The following is a 12,592-nucleotide window of genomic DNA, read 5'->3' as shown; positions in this document are numbered from 1 at the left end:
TGTAAGCCAGAAGAGGAGCGCACCGGAGGAGCTCCGGCACCAGACCTCCAATTCGGGGCATCCGATCGATGTGCCGGGCTGCGACGTCCGACCCCGTTGCTCCCAAACGATCGCGGGTGATTCATCCCTCGCTGCAAACCCTGTGCCGCGCCGCGCACCGATTCAGCCCCAGCGCCCCTGGAAATCAAGCTGCATGCATATCGGAATACCGGGGAGAGCCAAAATCTAGCGCGCCAAGGCCTCAGATTCTAGAGAATGCTGGATCAATGCATCAAGCAAAGGCGCCGCATTTCCAAGCCGCGGAGAGAACTTACGCTGGAACCCCTAGCCCGCTGCTCACACGCTAGCGCGCTCGATCAGAGCTCTCGTACCATCGATCAGCTCAAACCCTAACCCTAAATTGGTGCACTGAGGGAGAGAGTAATGCTCGCGAGGCCGTCCGATGCTCTCAATCTAGCGGCGATTAAATGCGCAAACTCCTCTGTTATAAGCAAAGATCTTGCGCAATGAAGCTTACAATTTTATTGTGTGATCTGCCAAATCTTTACAAATCCAAAGATCTAATTCACAATGAATCCAAAGTGTTAACTACATTGTCTTTTAACCAAATGAAATTGAAAAATAAAAAGGAGAAAAAATAAATCCAACCAAAAAATTGTCCCAGGCAAATTCTTGTCGACGACGTGATCCACGTTTGCAGTCATTAGATAAAATCGAAGAAGAAGAAGAAGATGCCGCTCTTCTCTATAGAATAAAGAGATGAGTAGTATACGTTGTTGGGTGTTGTTACCTGTACAACCAAGTCCTCGATAAAAGATCTTCTCGGAGCGCTCTCTCATCGATCCAAGAACAAATCTGTCAAGAAAATCTTCCCCTGCCGGATCCTTCCCTGTTCCAACTCCTCCGCGACGATCGATCGAGTTTTCGATCGACCATCGCATCGGACACTGACACTCCCTCCTCGGAGCCAACCAAACTACGAAAACTCAAAATGGAAGAAAAAAATTTCTCGCCATACCTTCGTCTATTGCTGCTGCTGCTGCTGCTGCTGCTCGGTTTTCGGCCAGGAAGCATAGAACTCGTCCGTGGAAGAGGACGACGTCGTCTCCACAGGACCGTCCTTCACCAGAGTTTGCACCCACGAGAGATCCGGCTCCGGTCCACCGTGAGTAGCAAACGAGGCCGACTTCCGGAACTTGCCCAAGTCCTGTCCTTGTATCCCCCAGTCTGGCTTTCCAGTGGGAGACCCCCAGTCGGACCACGAAGCCGATGGTAGCGACGATCCAGACACCTCCTTCATACTCCAGCTCCCTCTATCCCGCTGTGCAAACGCGGAGGCTTTGCGTCCCGCTGCCAACACCTCCGCGGCCGTGGAGGTGCTTAGATCAGTCCCGTCTGAACATCTTCGAGCCATGGAGCACGGCGACCCCGCACTGAAGATCGATTGCACCGGGCTCTGGAACTGCGGACTAACGTGACTCTGGAGCTGTGACATCGTTGACAGCGGGGAGAGGAGCTGCTGGAGCTGGAGCTGAGAATGCAGCTGCTGGGAGAGAAGCGAGTGCTCCTGCGGCGTGAGCTGCGACTGGTGCACGGCTGACAAAGGCGACACCTCCGCCGAGAACAAGTCCTGTAAGCTGGTGGAGGGAATGCTCAGACCCAAGTTGCCAAACTTGTGCATGCGGGCACTGGAGCTCAGCAGTGAGCTCTGCCGAGACATCGAAGATAGCTCAGGTGCCAGATGCCCGTCGTAGTCGGCCCCCTCCACCGGGATGTCTCGGGCACTGAGAGCCGCTCTTAGCCGGCTAGCTTGGAGTCCGGCACCTCCGGGAAGATGAAGCGTCGGGACCGTGGGCTGCGACCAGGAACCTCCGCCGGACGGTGACAGTGGAGGAGTACTAAGTCCGCTCCCGGAAGCATTCGATGGAGAGAAAGGTGGCACCATGATAACTGGAGACTGGGACGTTGAAGAGAGTGGCGGGCTGACGGAGCCGGCATCCAGTGGCGACGAGGCTCTCGGCGACGGCACTGCCGATCCCATCGAGACGAACAGCGGTCTCATCTCCTCCGAGGTGTGCGCAAAGAAGCACACTCTCCTGCTGCAGCTGGTACCATCTTTGCAAAGCCGCGTCCTATACTGCGCTGGATGGAGCCAGCACTCAAAAACTCCATGCGCGTACTCGCACGTATCGCCCCGTCGACACGCACCCTTCCGGAAATCTGGGCATGGCACGCAGCTGTAGTGGAACCGTCGCGGATCTCTTCGTCGGGCGTTCTCGCCAGGATGAACAAACGGGCACTCTGTCCAGTCGTGCGAGTAGGCTCTGGAACACGGCCGGACTTTGAAGGAGAACATCCGGAACTCATCCGTGGTGTAGATGCTGTTCTTGATGTCCGGCAGTGACGGGTCGACTGGATAGTCCTTCGTCTTCTCATCACTTGGATTCTCCGCAGACTTGGGTGACGAAGGGAACTGGGGCGAGAAAACTGGAGAGTACGAGTCCGGAGACGAGCAAACCGAAGACATGGACGACATTGAAACGAAACCTTCTCTCGTATCTGCGAAGGAGTCGTCGTCCAGCTTTGATGAGGAGAAAGCGCCACCCCCGTTACTCTGATGAGCTCCCTTGCAATCGGTATCAAGGCTGTGCCTCGCCGTACCAGTTGCGGACAGCATCTTCTCCAATTCAGACTTCGTAGACCGCAGCTTGAGTGGCACCGCTATCACCTGTGCTGGCCGACGACCGTATGCATCCATCAAGCTACTGTTGGCACCACCCGAGAGCAACAGCTTCACAGCATCTACACCACGAGAAGAACCACCAGCGGCAGCACAGTGAAGAGCAGTGACTTCGTCCTCGCCACAGAACTTATTGACATCAACCTTGCCTGACTTGAGAATGTAGCTCAGAACGTCGATGCTCCCATACAAGGCCGCAATCATCAACGGGCTCCTCTTCTCGGTGGCCATCTTGGTGCTCCCAATTTTCCTCAAGTACCAGCTATCGGGCTCGTCTAAATCCATACCCCCCTCCTCCACAACCCTCCTGAAAGTTTCCAGATCATTGTTGGCAGCTAGCTCGAGTAGCGATGGAGTGGTCTCGCGTTCCTTGCAGCCCTTGTCCATGTCTGACCACAATAAGGGCGGCTTGAGAAGAGCTTCTGGGTGCTGCGACAGTGGCGAGCGGCCTAGGACGTCGTCAGCTAGCATCATTCTGTAATTCTTTGCGACCGGCTTCGAGTGCTCAGGGCCCCCACACATCCTCTTTTTTTTTTCTTTCCTGTCAACGATGGCCACTAAGAAGAAAATGCGGTAAAAGAAGGGCCATACCTCGATCGACAGCAGTGGTATTCACAGCAATCGCGACGTCTCCACCGTCATAGACTCATCGCCGCCACTCGACAGCTGCAAAGATCACGAATACCGCAATTCCACGAATTGAGAATCCCGATCGTGTCGTACAGATGAGCAAGAGGCAAGGGAAAGGGATTTTCGTGCAGGCAATCTCTAGCGAGGAAAATGAGAGCGGAGCAAGCATCGCCGGGCGCTACATTCTCTCTGGATTCGTGGCAAGAGACTCTAGCTCACCAGAATGCCCCGCGCATCGATCAGCCGATGTCGATGCCGACTGCCGCGCGCCAGCGCCAGCGCTTAGATCACGGATGGAGCACCACCACCACCACGCCTCGACCAAAGAAAAAAAACCTAACAATGCCCCCCAGCAACAGCCTTGGAGGAATAAAACGAGAGAGAGACGGAAAACTATGAAACACTCGGCCATAGCCGATCCGACGGCTATCTTGCCCGGCGGTAATCTACCGGGTAGCCATCCAACGGCGAGGATACTAAGGTACTATAATAAGCTCAAGATGTGTGCGCGCGTGGCATTTGGCAAGGCCGTCCAGACGGCCGCCCGCCCATGCAAGCTCCAGTCGCATCTGCCCTTCACTGCCCGTCACTCTCAGCCGGATTGCACACAACCCCTCACGTCCGCCATTCCCATTCAATTTAACTGTTCATCTAATGGCGACGGCTTCCGTTAAAACGTTAAGCGCGCCCATCTCTAGCCGTCCGTGGGGTCCATCCGACCGCCCGCAACCTCCCCCCCATCGCGCTCGTAAAATCAACAAGATTATTTCCATATGACGTAAGTATGTCGCTATTTACACTGGCACAGTACAGTACGCGATGGTGACTGTGGTCAATAACTCGCAAGTAAAATGCAATGGTGTTCTCGTGTCCGGAAAGTACTGGTTTAACGTCCGTACGTGGGGTTTTGGATCTCCCATCGCAGACCGTCGGATAAGAATATACTAAGACCGATGGAGGTATAAATATTTTGATGCTAGGGTTAAGAGCTTTTTTCTGGTTCTTCTGTTAGGGTTCGCGAGGGCGAGGGCGAGGGCGAGGGCGAGGCGCGATGGCGGCAGCGACGGCCGATCAGCTCACGGAGCTGTTCAAGACGGCCCAATCGGCCGCGCAAAAGGCAACGGCGGTCGAGGGAGCTGAGGAAGATCGGTGCGTCGAAGCGCTGCAAGCGATGCGTTCTCTGCGAGTGACGACCTCGCTCCTCATGTCGACACAGGTACGTTGCCCTCCTCCCTCTCCGCGAGAATTCTAATCGAAATCTCCGCCATTTCCAGGTGGGGAAGCAGCTCCGGAAGCTCACGAAGCATTCCCGGCCCAAAATCCGGTCGATTGCTGTCGATATTCTTGAGGATTGGAAGAAGGTAGTGTCTTCCGAGGCGAGCTCCAAGAGCAAGGCGGAGGGCCCGAAATCGTCCGCGAATGCGTCCGTGGAAAAGGGCAAGGTGTCCTCCAAGCAAAGCAATGGAAACTCCAGCAGCAAGGCCAGGCCTTTACCGAAATCCAACGACGCTACCAGGGACAAGATGAGAGAAGTGCTACTCGAGGCCTTCCAAAAGGTCCCCCAGGAAGCCGAGGGCCAGGAACTTGCTCGAGCAAACGCCAAGGATCCAGTCCAGGTAGCAGTGGAGGTGGAGAATGCACTCTTCTCCAAGCTCGAGTCTACCAAAGTTGACAAGAAGGCAAAGTATCGCTCCATCGTCTTCAACCTCAAGGATCCAAACAATCCCGACTTGAGAAGAAGGTTGCTGCTCGGGCAGATCTCCGGCTCACAGCTCACGACCATGAGCGCCGAGGACATGGCCAGCGATCAGAGAAAAGCGGAGAACAAGCAGATCAAAGACAAAGCTCTCTTCGAGTGCGAGCGGGGCATGAAACAGGAGGCGACCACGGATCAATTCAAGTGTGGGAAGTGCGGCCGCCGGGAATGCACGTACTTTCAGAAGCAAACGAGGAGCGCCGACGAGCCCATGACCACTTACGTTACCTGCGTCAACTGTAACAATCGCTGGAAGTTCTGCTGAGCGCGGCGCGAGAAAAATCTTCTTTTTTCATCCGGTTCTATCGGTGAGGGGACGAAAAGCTCAAGAACACGAAGGGACGAAGAACAGGGTGTGACAACGTAACTTATCATCTCCGTAGGTACACAGCAGTTCGTAGCGTTGTTTCTTCTCTCTCTCTCTCTCTCTCCTTTCTCTCGTCTTCCTTTCTCTTTTTCCTTCGTTTCTTCGTGCTCGCAGTTAAATCTATTTTTTGTTTCAGTGCCACCATCGTTGAAACGCTTGCTTCTTCCAGTCCCTTCACTCGACAGTCGAGAGATCGGGACACAAGAAAGAATTCTTTCGTGTAAGCATCTCTTTGTTTTTTTTTTTTTCCTTTGTATAATTTTGTTCGTTGTCGATTGATCTTCGTGATCGATTGATCGAGCGATGGAAGAAAGGAAAAAGAAAAAGAAAAAAGAATAGAGAAGTTCTCGCACAAGTTGCTTGGTCTCTGGGAAATATTGTCCTTTCGTTCTCGATGCCACACGGTGATTTCCTCTCCACTTTCGTGTGTTGAAGAGTTCCGGGGGTTAAGCGGACGGCTGCGATCTCCCGGGCGCAATCAACGGCCGCGATGTCCTGGTTCTACCCACCGGACATGGGCTTAGTACTCAAATCCAGCTGTTCGCTAGACGGGCGCTTCACACAAGAGGAGGCGCTGGCTATGGCGATGGCGATGGCGATGGCGGGAAGGCGCTCCCAATGCCCTATCGTAATCTTCTGGTGGCGCTGAGCGATCTTGGAGGCGCCGGTCGAGTCTTCCGCGGCGAGCAGGGATTTCGAGGTATTTTGTCGCTGTTGGAGAGGCGCTGCCACTCTCTCAATCATCTTGTTGTGGCGAGCGAGCCCGCGATTCTGGAGGCGCCAGTCGTGTTTTGATCTGGGAAGCAAGGTATTTTGCATCGATCCAGCATTCTCAGATCCCGATCTCCGCGGCCCTGGAATCTTGACAAGGCGTGCTCGTTCAATGCAGCTATGGACGCGTTGAGGAAGCAAGCGACGAAGTTCCGGGAACAAGTAGCGAAGCAACAACAGGTACTTGCTTCGACCTCTTTCCTTTTTTTTCCCCTCTTTCTCTCTCCAATGATTCTTTCTTCCATCCAGGCGGTGCTCAAGCAATTTTCGAATCACGGGCCACAGGGAGCCGATGTGATCATCACCGATGAAGCCGAGCTCCACAGGCATCAGCAGCTGGAGAAGCTCTTTGTATCCACGCGCGCTGGAAAGGTACAAATTTTTGTCCCAACATATTTGAAGATTGTGATGAGCTCGTGTGATGTTTCCAGCACTATCAACGTGACATCATACGAGGTGTGGAGGGTTTTATAGCCACGGGCACAAAGCAGCTAGAACTTTGTAAGTTGGTGGCTCGTTCATTCTTGCCTCGGTTTCTAACTTCAGAGTTTTTCTTTAGCAACTAAACTTGCCGAAGATTGCCGAAGGTACTCCGTTGAGAGTACCAAAGCGGATGGTGCTCTTGCGAAGGCTTCTTTGCACTATGCCGATGCAAGGTTCAACATGGAAAAGGAAAGAGACGGCCTGCATCGAGCTCTTAGCACTCAGGTATGTCCCAAGGAGTTTTAGACACTGAAAGCAAGCTATCTTATTGTAGGTTGGTGAGCCTCTGAGAGCAATGGTGATGGGTGCTCCACTCGAAGATGCACGCCATCTGACACAGCGATACGATCGCCTTCGGCAGGAAGCCGAAGTACAGGTTAGTTTGGCCTCACTTTCTTGCTTTGTGTTTACATGGGGGAATGACAGGGGGAAGATGTTCGGAAGAGGCAGGCAAGGTCCCGAGAAGGCGGTGGAAATGCCGAGAACGCCGTGAAGCTACAAATGGCAGAAGCAAGAATGCAAGAGCTGACCTCGGCGATGGCCGTTTTGGGAAAGGAGGCTGCGGCTGCAATGACAGCAGTAGAAGCGCAACAACAGCGTCTAACACTGCAGCGCTTGATCTCTATGGTAAGTGTCACTTCACTACATCTTTACTTGATGATACTAGTTTTGTTGCATGCACAGATTGAAGCAGAACGCAACTATCACATACGCCTGGCGGAGATACTTGATCAGCTTTACGCACAGGTTTTTATACAGTATCTTACCAGGACAGCAGACTAATTCTGTGAGAACTTTCGAAATTGTTACAGATGGTTTTGGAGCGTCAACGTAGCGAAGCACTGCCGCTCACAGCGGACAACTATACTCCTTCGTACGATGATAACAAGCCAAACGGAACCTTTTCGAGCAGCGGCATTGGAAACGCATTGGAAAAATCCATGTATTTCCTGGCCGAGGTGTTGCATCCCTTTGACGCGGAAGGAGAGAACGAACTAACGCTCAACCTGGGAGACTACGTTGTTGTCCGGCAGGTGGGTGACGAGCCAAAGTCATTGAATGAATGAACGTTTTTCTTTGGCAGGTTTCTACCACTGGCTGGTCAGAAGGAGAATGTAAAGGCAAAGCGGGATGGTTTCCATCTACGTATGTGGAGCGCAGGCAGCGTGTTCCTGCTAGCAAAGTTACAGAAACTGGCTCCATGTAAAAGTAAGGTACTTTCAATAAAGCATTTTCTTTTTGTGTCAACGGAGGCCAGTTTATCGACTCTTTCTTTTGGTGCGGAGCTGGGCCATTCGGAGGTTTGTTTCCTCATTCTTTTTCTTTTTTTAATCTGCACCGTGAAACTTCTTGCAGGAGGGAGCCAGCTGACAAATAGAAACAAGGAGTAAAGCCATTTCTACGAACATCCATTCGTACCTCGCAAGCCCGGAGATGATCGTCATCGTGTGTGGAAGGACCTTGTCACTCTTCGCGCCTGAGCATCAAAAGCATATCAGACACCAAACACAAATCAGTCTACCTTGAAGGTCAGCATAAACTTCCTTTCGATGTCCTCTCTCCGGCAAAACTGATGGTCGCTTAAAACAGACATGGGAATCCATATAGAGACATGGCATTGCGAGAGCTTTGGAACACTTCTCGCTCGGCTTCTTCGGCGCTGGCATCCCGTGCTGCTTTGTCCGCATTTAACCAGTAAGGTGGCTCTATACGAATTGGTGCAGTCGAACAGACCTGGAGAAAAATCGAGAGTGTGGAACAAGTCTGGCAGGAAACGAACTAGCACCAAACCTGGGGGCACTGCTCCGAGGGAACCCAGAGATCTGACATCTTGGGCTTCTTGAAATTCAAAGACGATACACGCTCCCTTCTGTGTTTCCTTGGAACTCTCGGATGGCTACTTCCAGGAGAGACAAGTTCTCACTACATGCAAAGCAGAGGTAACTTCGTACCTCGGAGATGAACCATCTGATATCTTGCACAGGTCCTTGTACCTCTCGGCGAGCTCTGCATCGGAACAATGCCCGTGATCGTGATCGTGGTGGTGTTGGTGCTGGTGGAGCTGCTGCTGCTGCTGCTGCTCGAGCACGGCTCTCGGATCAAACTTCTCCCGCTTGGCTTCCTCCAGCCTCTCCATCAAACGGGCCGTGGAGTTGAGTGACGGGGTGGCAAGGTCCAGCTCTGGAGGACTTGGAACAGATCTGCCGTGGCTGTGGCTGTGGTCATGGCTGCGGTCATGGCTGCGATGGCTCTGACAACTATGCGGCCTTGGCAAAACCGACGAGCACTTCGGAGCCCAGCCACCTTTAAATTCCGGATTCAATCTACTGGAGCGCAGCGGGCGCTCCCGGCGTGGCTGCGGAGCTTGTTGCTTGCTCGCCTTGGACAAAGTCACAACGGGCAGGACGGTAAAGCGGGCCTTGGCCGCGGCGTTGTTCATGGCAGCGGCTCGGTTGAGAAACTCCGACTTGGCTGGGCCGAGGCCGAACCGCATAGGTGGCTTTCTTCCCGGGGGCCCGGTTAGCAGCGTCGTCGTCGGCAGCCTCTTGCGAACCGGCCCCTCGACGTGGAGCTCCCTCTCTACGCCGGCTTGGATGGAAAGGTGGCTCTTGTCCTTTCGACCGCAGCAGCTACAGTCCATGATCCGGTGCTCGGAGCACGCACCGTCGGAGCTCTTGTCGGTGGCAGTGTCCGGGGAGGCGGAGGCAGCGGCGGCGTTCTTCATGTGCTTGGAGGAGCACTGGTCGCGCGGCATTGCTTGAGTAGCGCTGCGAGGAGTTGGGGTGGCGGACCGGATGTTTGGAGGTCCCGGCATGGCGGAAGGAGACTCTATCTTCTTTGGAGAAGTAGCGGCGGCGGGGACGACCTTGGGGGATTTCTTGGGCGAGGAGGACGTCGCGGCTCGAGGGAGTAGCGGCGAGCTGGTTGAAGATGGCGACGAGGTGGCGCTGGTGATCCTGGCGAGCGGTGGGACGGCGGGACTGGAGGAGGAATTGGATTTGAAGTGGCTGGAAAAGTCGGCCTTCCATCCCCCGCCGCTGCTACACACCGAGACCGCCGAGTCATTGCCGCCATCGCCTCCGCCTTGGCTCTCGTGTTCTTCCTCCTCCCGCGAGAAAAGATTGGCGAGAGCCACCTCGTCTGGATCGTTGGCGGCCTTCCATATCCATCCGGGTTCCTTGCTGCCATCGCATTCTTCTCCTCCAGCGGCGGCATTTCTTGGGGAAGAAGATGGCGATGGCGAGGAGGAAGGGCAGCAAATGGGGAGGAAGCGCGAACACACCTTGCCCGGAGAATCCTCGCAAGCGAAGAGCTCGTGCCTGTGATCGCCCCACGACACGCGCCGGATCGCGGCGGGGAGGATCGCTCCCGCCTCCTCGCAAGCCCTAATCCTCTGCACGCCCAGCAATTGACCTAATCGCGGCAGCGAGCTCTCCACGCTCCCCGGCTGGGGGAGAGATCCATCGCTGAACGCGCCGAGCTCTTCCCTCTCCCACATTGCCAGTGGAGCTGCGAGCCGCGTGGGAGATTCCGGTGGCGGCGATGGAGCTAGTGGCAACAGCAGCGGCGATGGCGGCGGCGATGGGAAGCGCGTGCGCAGCCTTGTGAGTGGGCGGGGCAGGAGCTCCTCCGACGAGGAGCAAGGCCGCTCCTCCATCGCCGCCCTTCTTCCCTCGCAAAATTTCTTTTAATTTCTTGTCACTAGGTCAGGAATGGCCGTTAAGGTTCCACAGGTCGCGGGCTCGAATCCCGAGGGCGTGACCGACAAAAGAGCGAACCAAGAACACAGGAGAAAGAACGAATGCGTGAATTCATTCTCTCGTCTCTTTTGTTTGCGGGGCGTTCAAGTGGATGTAGATCAAAAGAGCCTCTACACCAAAGCGATTCCCGCAATGCCTGACGCGATCGATTTTGCCCCTTTCTTTCCCTTCCCATGAATCCGCAGCGCAGCAATTCATCCTTGGCTGGCCGCGGCATTGCTGAGGGGCAACTCTAGGATCTACCAAGACCCTCTACGCGAGAAGAAAGATCTAGAGACGACTGAAAGCAAGACTCGCAAGAACAGGGCGGCGCAATGAAGCAAACAAGACGACAACCCAATCTTCTAGTTTTAAAAGCCCTGGGGGTCAGGTTGAAAGCCCAGAGGAGACTGAATTTTTGGGGAGTCATTTTTTACTCCTGCATGCACATACGGTAAAGTAATGATAGAGTAATGATCGAATATTTTGTACATGGTGATGGATACTATACTTTGCTCATTGTTTTAGACTAATTGTCAATGCACAAGAGTTTTACTGTTTTTGTTTTACGTGTTTTCCTTTGACGCCAAGCTAGAAGCGTAAGATTCGAACCCAGGACCTCAGGGTGCCTTGTCTCTCTAGGTTACGTACTACGACTTGCTTTGCTCCTTATAAACGTGTAAGAAGAACAACTACTTTCTTTGTCGGTGGTGCTCTTGATGATCCTCGAATTAACAAATGTTTCCTCGAATCCAAGAGCCTTTCTCAAGAACAGTGCAAGATGCATGGGAGGATCCTGCCTCCCAGGCCCGCGAATCACCCGATGGAGTGAGGAACCTCCCTGGTGTAAACATCAAAACTCAGTGGTGACAATGCACTTATAATGACCTTGTTGAACAATTAAGTATCATAGTCATGAACGAATTTGGAGAATTTGAAATCATCGCTGGCATTCTCATTCCTAGGAGCTCCACCTGACAAGAACCGAGCACTGTGGTCCGAGATGAGGCAACTGGCTGCGCCACTACCGCTGCGAAGCAATGCTGGATCTGCTGCTCAAACCAGGCGGAGGCGGCGGCGGCGCTGCGGCCCAGCCGACGGGAAGAAGGTGGCGCAGTGCTTTTTGGAGGCGAGCGCCAGCAAGCATGTCACAGCGGCGGCCATAGCAGTCAGAGCTGCGCCGCCCTTGCCGCCGGCTCCATGGTCCACAAGGAGCGCCACCCATTGGATTCGGCTCCTCACCCATGGTAGTGGAGCTGTGGCTGGGCACGGAGGGCTCTGCTGTGACAATGCTGGAGGAAATAGCTTAGCGCCACTTGGGATGCATAAGCGATGAGAATCAGCAAACGAACAAAGTCAACGTACATAAACCCAAAACATGGGCCGCAGCTTCAAGCCGATACTGGCTGTACTTTACGGATGATGCCAATGGAGCTTTAGTAAAGAAAACATGAAGAATACGAAGATGAAAGAGTGAGAGTAAATATGCGATGAGAATGAACTACTCAGTATTTTTCCTTTACGTTAGACTGGGTGAAGAACTTTAATTTTTGTGAACTTGAATTTTCCAAGCGTGGGACTAGTTGCAGGAGCAGGCGTGGGAATATAATTCTCGAGGTTTGCAGTTTCCCCCTGTTCGATCACCGAGATGGAGTTTAAGTTGAAATCAGGCAAGTCGCTGGGTCACCACCCTATGACAGGTAACCATTCTTGTAGTATTTTCGTGCAGGTTCAAGAACGTGAACATGCAGACTGACGCAATCAAGCTCGTGCATCAAATTGACAAGAGCGGGGCACGGAGAGAATCTCGTGCTGTGCCGTTTCACGAAGACAAGGAGTCGCACAGGGACGAGTGATCTTTTGGTTGTCACCGAGTATGGCGACCGCAGAGTCGGCTAGAGAAAGAGGTCTACGTTTTTAAGGGTGCTCCGCGTGGTCGATTGCCAGACTTCAGCCGAGGCTCGGGATATTTTACAAGCTGCCATGCGTGCTATACCTGAGGACAAGCGTGCGCGCAAGGAGGAGTGATGTCCTGTTTACCTCATGGTGTGGTCGGGCGTCTCCTGATACCATGGGATTCTAGAGATTGACGGATTTGTGTACGT

At 53.6% G+C, this 12,592-nt stretch overlaps 5 protein-coding genes across 9 annotated transcripts in view; 2 read left to right on the top strand and 3 right to left on the bottom strand.

The window, feature by feature from the left end:
- LOC9657273 (polyadenylate-binding protein-interacting protein 4) overlaps nucleotides 1-941 on the bottom strand; it is a 3,818-nt gene extending 2,877 nt beyond the window's left edge. Inside the window, exons 1-3 of the mRNA XM_024680296.1 lie at nucleotides 791-941; nucleotides 341-395; nucleotides 41-189 (exon numbers count right to left, since the gene is read on the bottom strand). Of these exons, the coding sequence (XP_024536064.1) occupies nucleotides 41-189; nucleotides 341-395; nucleotides 791-941 (355 nt within the window). The remainder of the gene's footprint in view (nucleotides 1-40; nucleotides 190-340; nucleotides 396-790) is intronic.
- On the bottom strand, nucleotides 500-3,731 carry LOC9630448 (zinc finger CCCH domain-containing protein 30). 4 transcript variants are annotated; one of them, XR_002993476.1, is made up of 4 exons: nucleotides 3,332-3,731; nucleotides 1,019-3,281; nucleotides 791-976; nucleotides 500-744 (listed from the first exon to the last, which is right to left on the bottom strand). XR_002993476.1 is itself a non-coding variant. In XM_024684572.1 (3 exons), exon 2 carries the CDS (start codon nucleotides 3,260-3,262, stop codon nucleotides 1,025-1,027), a length of 2,238 nt encoding a protein of 745 aa, XP_024540340.1. In that variant the 5' UTR covers nucleotides 3,263-3,281; nucleotides 3,332-3,731; the 3' UTR covers nucleotides 500-976; nucleotides 1,019-1,024. The 4 variants fall into 4 exon arrangements, 2 of the variants coding, with proteins under 2 accessions (XP_024540340.1, XP_024540335.1); XR_002993472.1 differs by having other exon boundaries at nucleotides 791-3,281; XM_024684572.1 differs by having other exon boundaries at nucleotides 500-976.
- Nucleotides 3,732-4,367: 636 nt separating this feature from the next.
- On the top strand, nucleotides 4,368-5,861 carry LOC9630447 (transcription elongation factor TFIIS). Of its 2 annotated transcripts, XR_002993182.1 has the most exons (3): nucleotides 4,368-4,586; nucleotides 4,645-5,509; nucleotides 5,630-5,861. XR_002993182.1 is itself a non-coding variant. In XM_002961960.2 (2 exons), the coding sequence occupies exons 1-2, from the start codon at nucleotides 4,422-4,424 to the stop codon at nucleotides 5,389-5,391; spliced, it is 912 nt and encodes a 303-aa protein (XP_002962006.1). In that variant the 5' UTR covers nucleotides 4,368-4,421; the 3' UTR covers nucleotides 5,392-5,861. The 2 variants fall into 2 exon arrangements, 1 of the variants encoding a protein (XP_002962006.1); XM_002961960.2 differs by having other exon boundaries at nucleotides 4,645-5,861.
- A 157-nt stretch (nucleotides 5,862-6,018) lies between these two features.
- LOC9657272 (SH3 domain-containing protein 2) lies at nucleotides 6,019-7,995 on the top strand. The gene is made up of 10 exons (XM_024682057.1): nucleotides 6,019-6,301; nucleotides 6,383-6,444; nucleotides 6,514-6,636; nucleotides 6,696-6,765; nucleotides 6,824-6,972; nucleotides 7,022-7,123; nucleotides 7,174-7,374; nucleotides 7,432-7,494; nucleotides 7,560-7,781; nucleotides 7,832-7,995. Exons 2-10 carry the CDS (start codon nucleotides 6,385-6,387, stop codon nucleotides 7,952-7,954), a joined length of 1,113 nt encoding a protein of 370 aa, XP_024537825.1. The 5' UTR covers nucleotides 6,019-6,301; nucleotides 6,383-6,384; the 3' UTR covers nucleotides 7,955-7,995.
- Nucleotides 7,952-10,953, bottom strand: LOC9630446. The gene is made up of 5 exons (XM_002961482.2): nucleotides 8,700-10,953; nucleotides 8,539-8,644; nucleotides 8,270-8,481; nucleotides 8,167-8,224; nucleotides 7,952-8,114 (listed from the first exon to the last, which is right to left on the bottom strand). The coding sequence occupies exons 1-3, from the start codon at nucleotides 10,403-10,405 to the stop codon at nucleotides 8,329-8,331; spliced, it is 1,965 nt and encodes a 654-aa protein (XP_002961528.1). The 5' UTR covers nucleotides 10,406-10,953; the 3' UTR covers nucleotides 7,952-8,114; nucleotides 8,167-8,224; nucleotides 8,270-8,328.
- Between the last annotated feature and the right edge of the window lie 1,639 nt (nucleotides 10,954-12,592).

This window comes from Selaginella moellendorffii, unplaced genomic scaffold (genome assembly GCF_000143415.4).
Source record: "Selaginella moellendorffii unplaced genomic scaffold, v1.0 SELMOscaffold_1, whole genome shotgun sequence".
Classification (NCBI taxonomy): domain Eukaryota; kingdom Viridiplantae; phylum Streptophyta; class Lycopodiopsida; order Selaginellales; family Selaginellaceae; genus Selaginella; species Selaginella moellendorffii.
The sequence above is the reverse complement of the archived record's forward strand: the minus strand, read 5'-3'. Positions and strand labels throughout refer to the sequence as shown.